Source organism: Nesoenas mayeri, assembly GCF_963082525.1.
Source record: "Nesoenas mayeri genome assembly, chromosome: Z".
Classification (NCBI taxonomy): domain Eukaryota; kingdom Metazoa; phylum Chordata; class Aves; order Columbiformes; family Columbidae; genus Nesoenas; species Nesoenas mayeri.
In genome coordinates this window covers 11533258-11553109 of record NC_137542.1, presented here as the reverse complement: position 1 = coordinate 11553109, position 19852 = coordinate 11533258, and the positions used below count along the sequence as shown (strand labels likewise).

The 19852-nt window shown below is 38.6% G+C and overlaps 1 protein-coding gene across 1 annotated transcript in view; it reads left to right on the top strand.

Annotated features, from left to right (window-relative positions):
* Positions 1-7261: 7261 nt before the first annotated feature.
* The window catches only part of LINGO2 (leucine rich repeat and Ig domain containing 2), a gene marked incomplete at its 3' end in the record, with an annotated part of 166075 nt that continues 153484 nt past the window's right edge, over positions 7262-19852 (top strand). Inside the window, exon 1 of the mRNA XM_080362863.1 lies at positions 7262-7351. Coding sequence (XP_080218989.1) covers positions 7310-7351 — 42 coding nt within the window. The 5' untranslated portion in view covers positions 7262-7309. The remainder of the gene's footprint in view (positions 7352-19852) is intronic.

The following is a 19852-nucleotide window of genomic DNA, read 5'->3' as shown; positions in this document are numbered from 1 at the left end:
TGTACCCAATGGTGCTACTTAATTAATTCCAACTAGTTTGCATGCTGCACTTACCTTCACATTAACTTCTGATAACTGCCAGACACATTATTTCAATGGCTTGGGCTCAGTTCTCAGTAGGTGACTATCCAGGTAATTTTGGACTTGATTAGCATGTTTTGTTGACTGGTCAGAGAGGACAGAAGTCAAAGAGGTCATGGGGAAGGAACAACCGTATTACTTTCAAGGTTGCATATTCTGCTGTGTAGCAATTTGCTGATACCAGTCCTCCAAACCAATAACCAGGACTGCAAATGGAAATTATGCTCCTAAAACAGTTGATACTTGTAGGCTGGAGCCTCTGCATTCGATGTTAGAAACTGATCTGTTAGCCACACATATACTATAATCACCACTAAACAGGTACCAGTAGAAGATTGAATTATTTCACTCTACACCATAGCTTCAAAAAGTCTCCCAAAACTATTAGGAGAGATTTAGACAGGACCATCACACCACCTTCTTTTCTGAAAGGTCCCATTCTCTGTTATAGGACCTTTTCACTTCTTTATTTTGTTGATATCTCTGAAATCACATCTGTCACAAATGCACTGAACAAACTGAAAATCTAATACCAACATTTAAGACAAGTCATCAGAACTAGCATTATTTTGATTGCATCCATGTCCTCTTCTTTCCACTGACCTTCTCTTCATTCTTTACTTGTGCTCTTGATTTAAGTTATAAACTCTTAGGTTAGTTAGTGTCTCATACATCTACATGTCATGGTACAGCAAGAAACTCTTCTTATGCTGTCCTTCTTTTCCATTATCACTACTGAAAAAAATACTATAAAACAGAGGGAGCAATTAGTATATCCTCATAGATTATATAGAACCAGCCAAAAAGCAGTTCCACACATCCCTTATTTCTTTGTTCTTTGAGATCTAGGCATATTCATGATGTTGCAAAACAAGACTAGCAAAAACCTACTACTGCAATGAGCAGCGTAATTCCAAAACGTGAGCAGGATTTCAGCCCACCACAGGGTCTAAGCTCCCCAGGAGCAGGGAAAAGGCAAACAGCTGTCACCAGTAATATCACAAAGACTCTGGATATGTGGAAATTGGTTTCTGCTTCAGTCACACATACTTGAACAAAGAGAGTACAAAATGTAACCCCTTCATTTATGAATTTTGCTTTTATAATGGTGGAAATGCAACAGAAGGTGCAGACCTGTTGTGAGCGCTTGGCTTGTTTGACTTCACTGATTCCCATGAAGTAGCACACAGTTAGGTATTTGTTGTATGGGACTGTGCTTTTTAAAAGTATTTTCCAGACTTTGGCTTTACTGTCTCTCCAGTGTTATTACCTCAGTTCACTTTTAAAAATTGGACTGCAGTAATGATAAAAATGAACAAGTGGAGAGTGAAATTGATGTTAAATTTTAAACCTGTCTACTTAAATAGGGTTCTGGGGTGTTTCAATATAGTGTCATGTTCTTCTTGTGCAGATTCATTTTTTAAATGCCAGTTTTACTGAATATCTGTGACTTCAAAAGTCACAGCCAATATTGCACTTAAAACACTGTCTTAGCAGAATAGAGACAAGATAAGCTTTCTTCTGCTGATATAAAATAATATGCTATTATAAAGCAGATTACACTGATTTGTCTCAAGGTAATGTGAAGTAAGCAAAAACTGATAATTTTTTAAATTCTTTCTACCATTTTATAGGATTTCACAGAATCACAGAGTGGTTGAGGATGGCAGGGCATCTCTGGAGATAGCCTAGTACAGTGCCCCTGTTCAAGGCATGATCATCTAGAGCAGATTGCTCAGTGCCATGTAGAGTCAGGTTTTTAATATCTCCAAGGATGAAGAGTCCACAATCTCTTGTGCAACCTAGTCCAGTGCTCAACCAACGTCACAGTATTTTTTTTCTTATGTTCGAAGAGAATTTAATGTATTTCAGTTTGTGATTGTTGCCTCTTGCCTTGCCACTTGGCACCACTGGAAAGATTTTAACTCCACCTGTTTCAGTCCCTCCTGATGTGTATTTATACACATTGATAAGATCATCCTGATTCTTTTTTTCTCCAAGCTGAACAGTCCTAGCTCTGCTAGCCACTCCTTGCATGAGGGATGGTCCAGCCCTTCATCTTTGTGTCTCTGTGCTGGAGTTGCTCTTTATGTCCATGTCTCTGGTACTGGAGAGGCAGAGCCGAGCTCAGCAGTCCAAGTGTGTCTCATCAGATCTGAGCAGAGGGGAAGGAACAGCTCCCTCAACCTGTAGGCAACACTCATCTTAATGCAAACCCCTTTCTTTGCTGCAAGGGCAGCATGCTGATTTACAATCAGATTGTCTCCCAGGAACTTCATCTTTCCTTCTGCAGAGGTAGTTTCCAGCCAGTCAGCCTCAACCATAGCATCATTCCTCCCCAGGTGCAGGGCTTTGTATTTCCCTTTGTTGAACTTCATGAGGTTCCTGTTGGCCCATTACTGCAGCCTGTTGAGGCCCCTCTGAATGGCAGCACATCCATCTGATCTATCTGTCCAATCTAATGTTTGGACTTGATCTGGAGGGTCTCTTCCAACCATAATGATTCTATCATTAGAAGATTCACCACTCATTTCTGATGTTTTATATAATCTTCAAATTACTGGAGGTGCACTCTTGCCCATTGTCCAGGTCTTCGCAAATGGCTTAGACAGTGTTGGCCCAAATATCCAAGCCTGAGGTGAACCACTAGTGAAAGCCCTCTTTCTAGAATTCAGGCCCCTGATCAGAGTACTTTAAGGCCAGCAGTTTAGACAATTTTCAGTCCACCTCACTGTGCACTTACCTACCTCATACTTCATCAGTTTGTATGTAAGAATATAAAGCAAAGTAATTTTTAAAACCTTACTAAAGTTGAGGTTAACAGCATCTGCTCTCCATCCGCCACATTTGTCATCTCATCATCGAATGCTATCAGGTTGTTAAGAACAGTTTCCCTTTCGTAAATCTATGGTGACTACTACCAATAGACTTCTTGTGCTTTATGGGTTTGGAAAGGTGTAAGGCTAGATTTTTATATGTTCTCAAACATGATGCTACTCCATCATGGGTAAGTCTTCATTGCTCCAGACATTCCCTCCGGTCTCAGGGGTTTGGGAGTCCTGAAGGCTCCTCTTGCCAAGGAAGAATGAGGTGAAGAAGGCACCAAGTCATGCTTTTCTGTGTTCTTTTCTGTGAGATCCATGGCCCCATTTGGAGGTAGGCCCAGCCTTTACTTGGTCTTCCATTTACTGCTGAACTACTTGTAGAAGCCTTTCTTGTTGCGTTTCACATCCATCAACAAATTCAACTCCAGATGGGCTTTGGCTGTCTTAACTGTATTCCTGCTCTCTCTGACAGTGTCCCTGCTTCTACCTTCTGCACATTTCCTTTTTATATTTGCTTTTAGTCAGGAGTGCATCTATTGAGGCCTTCTGCCACCTTTATTTGACATCTGCATGTGATGATGAAAGACCCTTGAGCTTGGAGGAGGTGATCTTTGCAAATCAAACAGCATTTTCCAAAAAAAAACAAAGAGGAAAAAACAGGTAGTGGACACTAATGGGTCTGCTACAAGAACTCTTCAGAAGATGACAAGCAAAATAATTTCTATATAATCAACTAACTGATTTGATTTTATTGTTCACAGTAACCTAAATCTCATCTATGAGATTTCCTAATCCAAAGCTCTGCCATAGATAATGCAGCACAAGTTACTGGCAAGCAGTGGGTACTATCAGTGTTGGGCCTTTTCTTTTCTGGAAAATTATACCTTGTTGAATAGTCATTGTATCAACTTATTTTTAGTGTCTAGGATTTCAGCACCAAATTTGTTTCTCATGGTTGACCAGTTGTTTTTTTAGAAAACGCAGACATTATAGATGAATGACATCACAGAAAATTTGCTCATTTTTCTTACCATTCCCCAACTTTTTGTTGAGTCTTATATAAATTTATGTTATATAAATCTTGTTAAATTCTTGTCATATTTTTTCTGTTTGTTGCTCAGTATTCTTTCCTCAATGCTTGAGATTTCTCTACAGAGCTCACCTTCTCTTTAATTCCTACTGATTTTTTTCTGTTGATTTTTGTAGTGGATTTGACCTATGAAACAGAATTGACATGTGTCATGGTTTAACCCCAGCCAGCAATTAAGCACCACACAGCTGCTCACACGCTCCCTTCCCAGTGGGATGGGATAGAGAATCAGAAAAGTAAAAGCGAGAAAACTCATGGGTTGAAATAAAGACAGTTTGATGGGTAAAACAAAAGGTGCACGTGGCAGAAAAGCTAAACAAGGAATTCATTCACTACTTCCCATTGGCAGACAGGTGTTCAGCCATTTCCAGGAAAGCTGGTCTCCTTCACATGTAGTGGCTGCTTGGAAGGCAAAAGGCCATAACTCCAAATGTCCCCCATTCCTTCTTCTTCACCCAGGTTTTTATTGCTGAATATGATGTCATATGGTGTGGAATATCCCTTTGGTCATTTGGGGTCAGCTGTCCAGGCTGTGTCCCCTCCCGTCTTCTTGTGCACCCTCAGCCTATTTGTTGACAGGGTTGTGTGAGAAGCAGAAAAGGCCTTGACACTGTATAGGCATTGCTCAGCAATAACTAAACCATCACTGTATTATCAACTTTGTTTTCAGCACACATCTAAAACATAGCCTCATACTAGCTACCAGGAAGAAAATTAACTCTATCCCAGCTAAAACCAGAAAAACTAGGGAGATTATCAAACACAGCTTTCCTTTCACCATATCTTTTTTATTTTACTCTGCCTTCAGAGCTGTGCTATTTATAGGAGAACATGCAAAACCACCAGTTGCCACGTTTGACTTTTCATCCTTCAATTCTTTTGACACCTTTCACCTAATTGCCTTGTACACAGTCTGCTCCATATTCTTTGTCTCTTTCTACAGGTGAATGTACACTGTTTTTAAAGCACTGGCCCATGTTTCACCCTGACACTAGTTGAATACAACTTTTTCATTGTCCTTCTGGAAAATATTAATAAAAGCTTTACTTCTTTGTTTAGACCCCTTTATGTGTCTATGATATGACATTTCTAGGGGAAGCTTTCAGAGATGTCACTATGGAAATCACAACCAAAGAAAAAACACCCTTCCTGTATATATTGAGTTTGGTAGCAGATTTATTCAGAGACATATTAGTGTGTTCTTCCTCTGTTTCACTAAAATTAAGTTCTGCCTCTGATCATGGAGAATCATCAGTCTTTCAATGACTGAGCCAGATGCACTAGATTGGGTGAACAAGAGCCAATAATATTTCAATGCAAGATATTCAGTCAATTTTCAAAGTACATTCCACTAACCTTTCACATTTCCTACATTTGTCTGACCCTGTGTATGATGAGAAATCAGCACTATGATTCCTGATCATTTGGTCAGCTACATTCCTAAAACTCTGAACATGTTTGATCTCCCATTTGAAGTCATGGAAGATATGACAAATTTTGTACACTCAGAAACTTAGTATTTCATGGTGGTGCATCTTGCCTCAGATGCACTTAACTCTCACTTTAAAACACGGCTAAGTGAGATCCTGTCTCTTTTTTCAGAAATATCTTCTATTTGTATAACTTCTCCGCAAACTGCCAATGACTGGTGGAGGTTGAATAGCAGTCTCTCTTTTGACCCACTGGTTTTAGCTCAGTTGTTGCAGTCTAACAAATTTGATTTGTTGAGAAGTCATACTCTGTGTTAACCCAGTAGTGAAATGCTTTGCAAAATTAGACAAGAAATCTACTGTCATTTTACTTAGGACATTTCTGAATTTGGGTAGAACATGTTATTTTTATGTTGTGTACATATGTATGCATTAGCACTCACATCCATGCATACATTTTCCTGATGTCTATTAAAAACAAGCAAACAAACAAAAACCAACAACAATGACATAAGCAGCACTTGAGAAGACATTCCTATCACGCAGAAGGATAGGGAACATCTAGAATTTTGGAGATGTTTAGGAGTGATGCTCAGTCACACTTTAAATTTCAATGAGGACTGAAATAAAAAGTTGGGACTCCTTAAAAAAGCCCAGATCTGTGTAACTTCTGGATGAACTGACCATTATCATAGAATCATAACTAGTTTGGATTGGAATGGACCTTCAAAGGTCATCTAGTCCAACCCCCCTGCAATGAGCAGAGACATCTTTAACTAGAACAGGTTGCTCAGAGCCACATCCAGCCTGGCCTTGAATGTTTTTAGGGGTGAGGCATCTACCACCTCTCTGGGTAACCTGTGCCAGTGTTTTACTACCCTCATCTGGATGCCATCTGGTATTCCCCATGATATCTGTGCATTGGCCTGAATATGTCAGTGACAGAGGACAAAGAAGAGGAAAATGTCTTCATTAAGTAAATTCAGTTTACCCAAATTAATCATTTCTTTTACTGAAAGAGGTAGACGCACTGCTTTTGGAAGTCTGGTAAAACCAATAAACAAAAAAAAGCACACACACATTTAAAGATTGTAACAAGAGTATTAACTTGAATTACTAAAAGGTACTTAGAAATGACAAGAAATTTTCCCAAGGAACCATAAAACTATACAGAAGCAGAGTGCTATACAAAACTGTAAATTTCCGTGGCTGCACTAAAACTGTGTTGAAATATGCCACCTGACTACTTTACTTGTCTTCTTGCCTTTTCTTAGTAAAAAGAAGAGCACATGATTGCATTACATCCATTTGCAGGTTGTATTTTCTATTAAAGATACCATAAGAAATGCTACTCAGCAAAGCTCTCATGGAACAACTAACTATAATTTTACTGAATCCTTTCCATGACCTTTCTCAGATAAGATTCTCTTTGGTTCAGAATATGATATTCCATTTGAAATTTGTATGAAAAAAAGGACTTAAAGACCTATGTAGGAAAAGCTGCAATTAAAAAAAAAAAAATCTGTTTATTAATCCCAACACTTTCAATGACTCACTAAGTACAACAGAGCTGCATTGACTCAACAAAAGCAGATTTGCTGGAACATGAGCTTCGCACTTTCTGGTCTTGATGTTTAGCAGGTGGTATTTATGTCTTTGTACTTACTCCTTTATAATGTATTACTTGATCAAGTGCTCATGTTTCATTGTCCTTGGACATGGGTGATTATGTTTCAATAAAAATGTCAGAATATCTGTGTCTTCCAGGTTCGTTTCATGCATTTTGAGTGCAGTTCCATGAGAAATGCTGTTGCCCATGACAGGTTGGGATTATCATGATCAAGTGCTCCATTTTGACTTCAGCCACTGGCTAAAACCTTTGTATGGTAAAGAGGGAGTGCTGGAATTTTAAAAGCATTGAACAGGTAAGTCTATTGGAATCAGTTTATTTATCGACAGTTTCTAGGGTTGCTTCAATTGCAGGTTTTTATAGAATCGTATGTCACAGACTCTTTCTAACAGGATTTCTTCTTAATTGTCATCTCAGAGCAGCAGGTGTGGCTTAAAAAAAAAAAAAATGCTACTGAGTACAATACAACAGAGATCAGATTAAAATAAAATTTCAGTCATGTATCTCCAAACAGAAAGGAAACACCAAAAACATTGCACTGAATTGTGTTAAAGCAAATGCTTGTTTCAGGTGATTTGTCTGGACCATTTGCACAGCGCTGTCTAACTGCCACAAAATCTGTATTCCACAAGCACAAATGCAAAGGAACGCTGTAATTTCAGTTCTAAGCAGCTCTTTATTTTGTGCAGTAAGTCATTTTTCTTCACAAAACATATTTTTTTGGCAAAAGGAGACTGACTTATTTCCCTTCATTGTGTTAGTAAGAAGAATCTCTGCTACACACGGTGGCTTTGCACAAGTGTGAAAGCAATAGAAAAAATGTAAATAATTATGCTAGTAGATAAATATAGTGGCCACTATGTAAGTTAGCATATTAAAACACTGCTATGTTTATGAAGTTTGGACCTGAGTTCTGAGACCTGAGTGTTTATCTCAAGATTATTTTAGCCTAATATTTTGTTTTATTATTAGATCCTGATAATTCCCTTTCATCTTCAACTAAGAGTCTTGTTTCAGTGTCTAAATAATCTATCTCACTCCTTAGAGCAATCTGTAGGAACCAGTTAGTCTACCATAAAGCAATGTGGTGTGGACGTTCTTAAACATTATCAAAAATAGATCTATCTTGTCTGATTTTGATGAAAGTTTCATGAGAGAGGAAGAAAGGGGTGAACAGTTATGGTTTATTTTTTTCTGTATATTGCTATAGCTTTCCTCTTTTCAAGTCAAAATCAAAGCTGTTTTGGATTATGGGTAGGCCAGCAATACACACTTGTGCATAAATTCCAAGCTTTTACAGATGTGAGCTGAACTACACAAATACACAGTTTGGGCCAGGAAACAGGAGCGCAATGTGAAGGTGACATTATACCTTGTTATCTTGACTGTGCAACTTCCAGTAGGATCTCATTGCTAGAAGTCAGCTTAAACATAAGTGCAGAAAAGCGTCCTTTACATTCATTTTCCCAAAGTTCTGATTTTGGAGTACACTCAGATGCAGGTCTGCTGTATCTGTATCTATATCATAGCTGTGCTACCATTGTTCTCTGCCTGTTATTTGCAACAGAATTATTTTTGTAACAGGTGGGAAAAGTACATATAATTGGCTGTATAGTGCTGCTACTGGATTGTCCTCTGAATTCAAAACTGGTTATCTAAGGAATAATTTTTTTCAAAAATGTTTACCATCATAAAAGACTTAGCTTTTTAACCTTGAGTAACTCAGAAAAGAAAGGAAAAGAGAGTGGGTGAACAACTGAAATAAGATGACTACACGGTTTCAAAAACACAATGTTGCTGCTCAACTTTGAGATACAGAATTGGGAATTTTTATTGCTGATGTGTGTATGTGTATACACATGTGTGCATGATGTTGTCACCATTTACTGCAGTGCAACAATAAGCCATGGCAGACGGTACGGCTGTATTTCCACCCCGGGGCAAGCAATTCCATGTGTACTGGATGCCCCTCCAGGTCAAAGGAAACTGTGGCCTGCACTCTGCTGCCAAAGGAATAGAGAAAAACACATTACCAGTGTCAGTTGTGGCATACCACTTGGCTGCCTTTGACTCCAGTTCAAGTTGCAGTTCTAGCATATCAGGCACAGGAGTGCTCAGTGGTGGCACAACTTCATTTAGGCCACTCGTCACTAGACTTACGCACTGGCCAAACTGGGCTATTAGAAGGTGAGTGAGCCTTACTGATCACACCCTGGCTCTCCAGTTGATGAATCAGCTTCTGGGTAAGAATTAAAGAGTCTCGATTTGTGCAACGTTGTTGACGATGCACCATCGTGGTAGCAATTGGCACCTGCTGGTTGTCAACCATCAGCAGTCCTACAACAGAAGGTTCCTTGGACAGACCAGGCAAAGTAGACATATGTTCAGTATTCTCAGTATACACAGCTGCTATACCAAACACCCATCAATACTCTTTTGGGTCCTTAAAAAACCCTCTTCTGAAACAGTCTATACCAAGGATGCACGGAGCACCTGGACCAGTCACAATGGGATGCTTGTGCCAGTTTTTCCCAGTTAGGCTCATTTCAGTCTCTACTACAATCCGTTCCTGGGATCCCCTAGTCACTCCAAAAATACTGATGGAGTGTGTTCCTTTATAGTTTGAGGAGATTATCCTGCACTGAGCACCAGTGTACACCAAAGCTTTGTGCTCCTGGGGGTGTGTTGTACGAGGCCACCGGATCTGCACAGTCCAGTAAACTCTGTTATCCCTTTCCTCCCCTGAGGGCGCGGCCCCTCTATTTTGTGTTTTACACAATCTCTGGGTACAAATTAGAGGTTCCTTCAAGAGGATCAGAATCTCTTCTGCCACTTCTGCCATTTTCCTAGGAGTTTTTCCTTTTAACTTACATACTCATTCCTGAAGTTCTGAGGTAGGTCTTCCATCTCACATCCTCACATTTTCTCCCTTGTCATATAGGAAAAAACACAGTGTGCCTCTCTTTGTGGACTTCTTCTGTCCTCCCTATTAAGATTGGAAACACCTTCTCCTAATAGCTGAAACATAGATTTGTACAGGTCATGAATGGAACCTGTCTTCTCTGAGTGCTTTGTTTTCTCACAGCAGCTTTTCAAACCAGTCATCAGATTTTTCACATGGTTTCTACACAGTCAAGACACAAGCACATAGAGAGCCAGCAAGGCTGTCCTCAAAGTCACGAAGCTACTTAATCACTTCAGAAATGTTTTGTACACCTGCAGCTGTCCAGGTCATTGATGCCAGTGACTTGGCATATGCAGGTGCTGTGCTTCGTACAAACCTGTACCACGTGGGTTCTGTACGAAGGATTTTATCTGGGTCTGTCCCCTCTTAGCAGTTTGGCTCAAAAAATATGATCTCCCACGGAGCTAATTCTCTCAGTAACTGGATACCTCTCTCCATAGTATTCCATTTCCCTGGATTACATATAACATCTTCCTTGAAGGGAAACCTTGCCTTCATGGCTATCAGGAGTTGACTCCAGGCTCCAGAGGGTGTTGGAGTCATTCTCTCTTGAAAGTGCCCTATCAAGGGTGGCATCCCTTGACAGATATCCCAGCTGCTTGGCTTCCCCACCTTCTAGTTCCAGATTATCAACCAGGTTACAACATTCTCGCCTTCATGATGACTGAAGTCTTTTTGCATATCTCTCAGCTCACTTGTAGAAAAGGATTGAGTGGTCACTTCCTCTCCTCCTTGTGTTGATGATGATGCCCCTTGGCCATCATCTGCAGCACGAGCAGTCCTCCTTGTGACTCTCTTACAGCTGGCAAATGATGCTGACATGGGCTCACCATCTCTTGATTTATTTCTACCTCATCTCTCTTATCAGTCGCACAAACCGACACGCATTCAGCAAACCTGACAATACCAACAAAGTACAGTCAAAGCTCCAAGGATATGCAAATCTCTCAAAAACATCTGTAATCTGTCCTAACGTAAAAGGAAAGGTATCATTAGTCATCTTTTCTATATATTGGCTCATCCAATTAGAAAACACGTAGGTATATTTCTCTTTAATCTCTGCTGGAGGTTTCTCTAGATACAACAGTAATGAGTATAAATTCATTATTGGCTGGAGTACAATAAAATAAACCAGTGCCAAACCACACAGTAAAATCATCACCATAGTCCAGTTTCCAGATGTAACAGACTGCATGAACCTCTTAGTGAAATATGCCCAGCACAAATAAGGTGCTGCAGAACACACTGTAGAGAGTAACTGATACAATTCATGCCACAGCATCTTTAAACCAATGTAATTCAATCTGCTTTAATACTACTAGATGATGTCTGAAGCACACAGACCTGTGAGTATCTCAACCCTGTGAGCTGGCACCATGACAAGAAAATTGAAAGTGCGTCACAACAGTAAGAACACCAAAATCTACACATTTTACCCCTTTAGTGCCAAATTGTAGCATTTTTGAGCCCCATGTTGGGCACCAGTCGATCTGTCACCATTTACTCTGGGGTGACAATAAACCATGGCAGATGCTCTCTGTTAGCCCCCTCCACCCCAACTAAGGCAAGAGAATAGGAGGAAAAGGGAGAGAGACTTGCAAGTTGGAAAAAGTTAAAAATGCTTTACTAATGCTACTAACAAAATAGAGAAAATAATACAAAATATACAAAACCAATCTTGAATTTCCTGGGGCAGCGCAGTGCTGCCCGTAGTGGAGCTGGCTGCTCCCGCAGCTGCAAGGCAGGCACCCTCGGCTGCACTTCACAGCAAACCGAAACTGGATTCAGGGATGCAGGCTGTGGAATCAGGCCTGGATCACAGGGATGTCAGGCAGGGCCTTCTTCAAATGCTGGCCATGTTGAAAGAGACTGAGACCTTTGTGATCTACCAGTTCTGTAGGATGTATGACATGTATGGGATGGAATACTTAGTTGGTCAGTTTTAATCACCTGTTCTGTTCATCCATCCTTGCAAATACGCCCCTTTCACTTATGGGATATGCAAAATGTTATCAGCGACCTTGGCTACCATAGGAATAAATCTAAATCTGAGGCTCTTCTGCATACCATTGCTACTGTTATCAGCTCCTGTCTGCAAAAACATGCAGCCAAATTCAGAAAACTGTAATTACTTAGAAGAACTTAACTGAAAGGAAAATTCATTAAAAGAGAAACTGTTTTTGTTTTTAACAAAGCCAGGACAGATGTACATATATTCATGATGTGTATGTGTGTGTATGTGTGTGTGTATATATATATATATATATATATATATGAATTTTTTAAAACAAATGTGTTTAAAGAAATGTGTGATAAAATGGCATCTTATACTGGATTGTGTTTCTAGCTTCCCATAACTTTCCTACAGAAACCTGCAACCTAATATCATGTTCTTCTCATAGGCCTATATTTCACATGGTAGCTTTATTCTCTTGATAGTCATGTAGAGTTGGAGTCACTGTAGAATCAGGATTGTTTATGCTTCACTCATCTTTATGTCCTTAAGACCCAGACCTTTATCCATCTTTAAAATAAATTGTTTGTAGTATTTAACTGAAGGCCCAACTATTAAAATGAAGTCAACAGTGTTAACACTGCAAGTACATACTTCTAAGGTTTGGGAGCGGGTAGTAGGCACAAGAGGCAAAAGAAACATGAGACTCTTATTTTGCCTTTCAGAAAGTATTGCTTTTTCTTTCTTATGTCCCTCATTTGTAGAAGTCTTTTGTAGTTTGTTCTGTGAAAACTAAGTATATTTAGAAGATCATTACATTTGTCATCTCAGTAAGGGTTCATATTTTTCAACTTTTGCATCAAAGGATAAATCATGTTTCCAGCTGTGTAGCTTTCTGTGCTATTGTGCTGGCCAAATAAATGGGGGAAAAAAAAAACAGCTTACAAACAGCTTGTGGGAGGAATCATTTCTCAGAAGTCTTCAATTACATTACTAGCCAATGAAAGATGTTTGTTAATCAAAGGTCTATCATGACTCCAAATATTTTTCTTTCTGTGGTCTACAAAACCTTGTACTCCAAAATTCATCCTTGCATCATTTTGTTTTTGTTGCTATGAACTTGGAAAAATCTGCAAGAAGCAGTGGGAAAATATTACCTGCCAAAGCAATATCTATTTGCCACTCAAATTTTGCGTAGCAGCACTATGTACTTGACACCCCATGAAGGCACAGCACTTTTTTTAGGGGCTAGAGGCAGAGCAGGAGCAAGACTAGACACCTGATGCACTACTCAGATATTTTTGTAGGAGACTGTTTTCAGTGTGTGGAAGCTTAAAATAACTCCTTAACCTGTGAAAATAAGGCACTACTTATAAGTTTACTGTTTTGTGGGTGTCTTTTAGAGGGAAAAGTTGTTTTTATTAGTTTACTTCACTTTAATAGCAGTAATTGCTAGTGTATGAGAGATAAAGTCTGTGTCAGGAAGTTTCAGTGCTGGTTTTAGGCTCTTATGAGATGGTTATAAAAATATTCCACCAGACCTAGCTCAGAATTTCTTAATCTATTTTCAACAAATAGTGATACTTTTGAAAGTTTCTGCATAACAGAAATTTAAATATAATACAATTATGTATTATGAACTCTGAATATTTCAGTGACTATTAAAGAAAAAATGATAAATCTTCCAAAAGGTGATGAGTTCATATCGTGAAAGTTTTGGATTCACCATTCACAACAAAGCTAAAAGTGATATGCAGACTAGCATATCACTGCGCTTTCTGGAAAGGCCTGAAGACAAATACATATTTTAGATCTGGAGACTTTAAGTGACTGATAATTATACCACATTTTTCCTTCAGGGTTATTATGAATGTGCAGCAGACTGATAACTCCAAGTCAATCTGAGGCTGTCTGCTTACAATATCAAGTGGAAAGTGGGCATGTCTGGGATGTAGGGATGAGTTGATCAAGTTTCTGACTACTCGTGATTTTCTGAGAATATTTTGAACTTAGACAGCAGATTCAGTGCTATTACTAATACTTTGTTTCACTTTGATTTATTCCTCCCCCCTCTTCTTCCTTCTTTTGAATTTGAAGTATTTTTAGTTATTCTATGAAATAACTTGTGATTTCTTCATTTCATTTAAAGACTGGTGTATTCCTAGAGCATGTAAATACTTAAAAATGTAAGGTTCATTTTTGTCTAAGGGATGCTGTGATCTGAAGTGATAGAAAAAGATTCTTAAAGGATTGAGCCTTAAGAAATAGAAGGTAAATAAAAACCATTTCAACTTTTATTTTTACTTATCATTATATTGATAGTCTCATGAACTGGAGCCACTGTAAGCCACATCTTTAGATTCCTGAGTCCTCAGTTACATAATGCTGGACGGTTTTTGAAAGAAAACATATTTCTGTAAATATTTTTCCCTTTGCAGGTCAGATGATTAATTTTACTAGTTTGCGGGTTTTTTAATTGTTGTTATTATTATTTTTGTGGGAACAATCTGTTAAAATAGTTAAATCCGAGCAAAAATATTCAATAGATCTCTGAGAAAAACAAAGTGTTTCTTTTCCTGTGTAAACACTGAGGGAACGGGACTCACACTTTACTGATCCTATTAGTTAGTATCCTGGCTCACTGGAAAAATGAAAGATGATATCTTCATTTCTCTTTGTTCTCTTCTCCTTCTCTTCGCAATTTCTGTCATTTAACAGAATTTTCTACTTCTGATAGCTTATGATGTAAGCAAATGGATAGTGGAAAGTGCCCCTTGTGACATCCCTGCCAACTGGGAATAGATGAGTATGCTCACATTGAAGGGTGTGAAAAGGGCCAGGAGGAGCAACAGAAAGAAAAGCTAAATTAATACCTTCCATTAAGTCATTAAATGAAAATGGAAAATTGGAAGGGTAAAGAAAGACTTAAAAATCTGAGGAAAGAAAGTTTTGACCAAGTAAGAAGACTGTCCCCATCTCCATGCTACTGAATCTGGATAAGAAAGTCAGGAGTCATCTCTGATCATGGCCCACAGAGATGCCCTCCTCATTCCAGCTGCCCCTAACTGTTATGCAGTGTGGGCATTGAGGGTGTAAAGTAGGCAGATTAAGTGAGGCTGCTCTAGCCCAGCCTTCCTGAAAGCTAGAAAGACTCCTCAGACCCGTTCTTATCTGCTCTGTTGCAGGATCAACCCAACTGATAGGCAGACAAGCATAAATTTCATACAGCTTGATCAGCATCATCTGTTAATATGAAAAGGGATGGATAAGGTGGTGCTTGATTTAACCAAAACAGTGCATGATGGAGCTGGCCATTCCTCTGCTTTGTAATATAGACTGTCAACACTATTTGGCTTTTATTGCCCTTAAATTACTTAAATACCATTCTGTACAATGGCCCATATCAGCCCAGAATGGGTCAATATCCAGTGTTTGTGCCTTTTAAAATACCCCTATACACATTTTTTGAAGTGAAATCTCATAATTCTGTCCTTCAAATTTATGTTTCAATTAAAAATGAAGCAACTTATTTTGAACGTTATTTCTCTTACTCTGCTTTTATCTCTCAGGTTTTATCCTTCTATTTGTCATTTTATCACCTTATCAATCTTTAAATTTCAATTCTCTAGCAAGTTCAGTAGGCCAACAATGGAAGCTAAATGTATCTAACACCAACAAACTCACGAATAAAAATAAATGAGCTCCTAGGGAAAGTTACCAAAATTGTTTCATTACAGAGGATCTTACAAAAGATGACACAAAGCCATGACAGATATGGAGAAAGGCTTAGGGAGATTCTGAGCATGTCCACACATGTATCCTGTTGCTGATAATGGGAGCTCAAGTCCTGTAACACTGTGACTTCTTTAGTAAAATCTTCCCTGTCACAAAACAAGGTGCAGCTGGAAAGAAGAAAATTTCTAATCATGGTCAGGTTAGTAATCAATGCCCTGAATCTAAACCTCCTTTTAATGTTTTTTCAAGAATTGTTGAAATATATGGACTTTTCTGAATATTCATTGCTTCATAGAAATAGATACATTAAAAAAAACAAAAACAAAACCAGATCCGTGTGTCAAGAGAAGTGCCAAACTATTTGAGTAATTCCTTCTAATTTCCAACCTTTCACTGTGCAATGTGTGTAGATACATAAAAATTTATATAAAGTACTCTTCTTTCTTCTTTATCCCAGAATATCCTACTTGGATACTCTGGATTTCTACCCTCCTATAGGCATGTTTAAAAGACAAAACAGAACAAAAAAAACCACACATGCTTTTTCAAGGACATTTCTGTACATAACAAAGGTTCAGGTTGTAATCTGATTGTCTGTGGATTTTGTCAAAATTAAGTCACACTCTGAACTTTCCCTCTTTACAATTCCATGATTTTATAGTTAGGGTTTTATGAGAGTTTGCTTTTTTCCTCTTATTGGCTGATCTGTTGTGACACTGTAAAGAAACGCGTACTTGCACACATCTGAGATTGCACAAGCTTCATCCTGTGATGAGATGGGAATGAACAAGAGACTATCTTAATGTGATGCAACTTGATGGTCCTGCTCTAGTTAGGGACAGTTCTCTACAGATTGGAAAAGAAAACATATTTAGCAGTCAGTGTACATTGAAATATAAAGTTCCTAAACTAGATAAACAAAATAACTCATGGTCTTTCAAGTACACAGTAGGTATTTTCAGAAGTCTCTAAATAAGCATTGGAAAATACACATTTTAGCAGCTTCAGATGAGCTGTCCAAGTCAGTTAAATAATATCCATGCTCCAAAAAAAAGCAGGAGTTAGAGAGGAAAACTTATAATGTATGATCATGCAATAATATATCCTTTAAAATGTCCTTTGCAACATTTGTAGTTTAACAAATGAAGTTTCATGTATCTGTGTATCAAAATCTGTATTCAGGAGGTCTGGCAGTGAAAATAACTTTCTGTGAAAAAGCAGAAACACTGATAATGCAATTATTAATATTGTAATGCAAATTCTTCAGCTGAAACCTATGAATTCAGGGAAATACATGTGTTATGATTGTTACTAAGAATCTTTCTTAATTGTGAACGTTGAGATCAAAGCTATAAGACATTGCAAGACATTAATACGTAACATATTACTTGTGATCTACATTGAACAACAATTTTTTTTCCAACTATTTATATTTCAGTAATTCAAATAATATTTCAGTGGTGTTTTCAGAAACGTCAGTCTAGGATCTGACAATTAAATTGGAAGGGCTGCTTAGTAGAAGACTACCATAAGATAATGCTAGTCCTCATATCAAATAGCCATTCATCATGAACCGTGGCATATTTTTAGTATTAATAAAATACAGTATTTTAGGTTCCTCTCTTTAGTGTGTTTTGTTCAAAGAGTGAAAGATCAAAGAAGTATTCTGCAAATGGTCTACTTATCCATTGCTGTGGAACTAAATTTACATTAAGGCATGACTGGAACCAGATGTATATTTTTATGTAGTATATATGTTGTTTATATATGGCATCTTTATACGTTATTCTGGTATGCACAAAACTGCATTCAAATGCATGCATGACACTATTATCAATTCTGAGCACAGAATTTGTGAAGATACACTTAGTTATGTTATGATGTGAACTTTAAACTTCGTCATCTTTTTTGTGTTGCAACTCTGTCACAGTAAAAACCACATTTGCAGTTTGAAGGCAAAGTAATGATTCATTGTAACTGAGTCTGTGAAATTAGAACATTGATCCTACTATTAATTTCCTGTTATAGTTTTCCTCTAGTAAAGCAGATGAGCATGTTGGATTTCTCTTTATATCTCAGAATCTTTTTTGCGCTCGCTGATTCTGTTAGTTCCACTGATACTTCATATAGCGGGGAGAAACATCTCTGGAGTTTCTCTAGAGGTGGTAGTTGCTCCAGACCTAGCCTACAATGGTGCCATGGGTTGATCTTGGATGGATGCCAGATGCCCAGCTAGGCACTCTCTTCCTTACCCTCCTCAACAGGACAGAAGGAGAAAAAAAGATTTAAAAACTCATAGGTTGAGATAAACACAGAGAGATCACTTCCCAGCTGGAGTCATGAGCAAAACAGATTCAATTTGGGAAAGATTGATTTAATTTATTGCCAATTAAGAAGAGACTAGTGAGAAACAAAGACAAAACTAAAACCACCATCCCCTCGCCTCCCCACCTTCCCAGGTCAAATGGGGCATGCAGGTTGTGGTCAGTCACTAACACTTTGTCTTTGCCACTTCTTCTTCTTCACACTGTTCCCCTGCTCCAGCATTGGGTACTCCTCACAGGATATGTCCTTTAAGAACTGCTCAAACATGAGTCCCTTCCATGGGATGCAGTCCTTCAGGAACAGGCTTCTCCAGTATGGTCCCCCAACAGGCCACAGCTTCTGCCAGCAAACCAGCTCCAGCTTGGGCTCCTCTCTCCACAAGACCACAGGTCCTGCTAGGAGCCTGCTCCAGGGTGGATTCTTCACAGGGTCACAGTCTCTTTTGAGCATCCACCTGCTCCGATGTGTGCTGCAGGTGGTTTTCTGCTCCACTGTGGACCTCCACGGGCTGTGGGGGACAGCCAGCCTCACCATGGGCTGCACAGTGGGCTGCAGGGGAATCTCTGCTCCAGCGCCTGGAGCACCTTCTCCCTTTCCTTCTTCACTGTCCGTGTTGCCTGCAGAGTTGTTTCTCTCACATTTTCTCGCTGCTCTCTCACACAGCTGTCACCTAGGGTTTTTTATGCTTTCTTAAACATGTTATCACAGAGACACCACCATCAGCATAGTTGAGTGGGTCAGCTTTGACAAGAGGTCTGTTTGCTTTGCAGTCTGCTGGAACTTGCAGTGTCCAGGATGGGCAGCCCTGGCTTCTCCTCACAGGGGCTACTTCTGCACCCCTCCGCTAGCAAAACCTCACAACTTAAACCAAACAAAGATTGTACTGAGTTGTAACAGTACAGTAATCTTAATTGTCCTTGAATATTGAAAACTTCAGGGGAAAAGAATAAAATAATGCAGTTGACAATTTTTTGATTAATTATGAACACTGGAGTGTAAGAAATTGCATTTCTCAAGCATAGGTAATATACATAGAGCTGCATTCACATTCAGATTATGCTGTTAAAACTATCCCAGTTTGCGTAAAAATTGTAATTAAAATTGTTGCCAGTTTAACAATATATTTTCAAAATTGGAGGTGAACAATTGCACTCGTACATTATCATGCATTTAATATGTCTAAAAACAGCCATTGTGCATACACAAATCAAGTATTTGTTCAGGCATGTGACCTAGCAGAAAACTAGCTGTCTATTTTGTGTTGTTTACACATCCCTCAACTGAGAATTTGCGAAAAAGTGGCGATGTGTTACTGTTTAAGCTAATCGTATACACCTAGCTAAGCTTACAACTCTGAAAAATCAGAAGAGAAGACCTTTTCCGAAAGATGCCTCAGATTAGAATGTGTGAACATCAATGATGTTGTTTTATAGGATTTTTCCAGAAAATTAATTTGTGATACTTCTCGTGAGTTCTTAACTGTTTAGTTTAGGCTAAACTTCCAAGTTCATATCTTGTTCATACAAAACAGAAGATCATATGCGAGCTTTCTTCTGTCTAAAAAACTGTCAGAACATGGCAAATTAGTTAGAGATTCATTCAAAAAATGTGTAGTCCCATTTTCTGTAGTCCCATCTCTGGAAATAGCTTTACATGAAAACCCAAAACAAGTAGCTGGAAGGTTTGGGGGTTTTGTTTGGTTGTTGTTTTGTTTTGTTTTGTTTTTTGTAACATAACTAGACAGATTACGTAAATTTATGACCAATAGTCATCTAAATCAGTAAGCCGAGCCAAAACATGATCTGTTGCTATTCTGT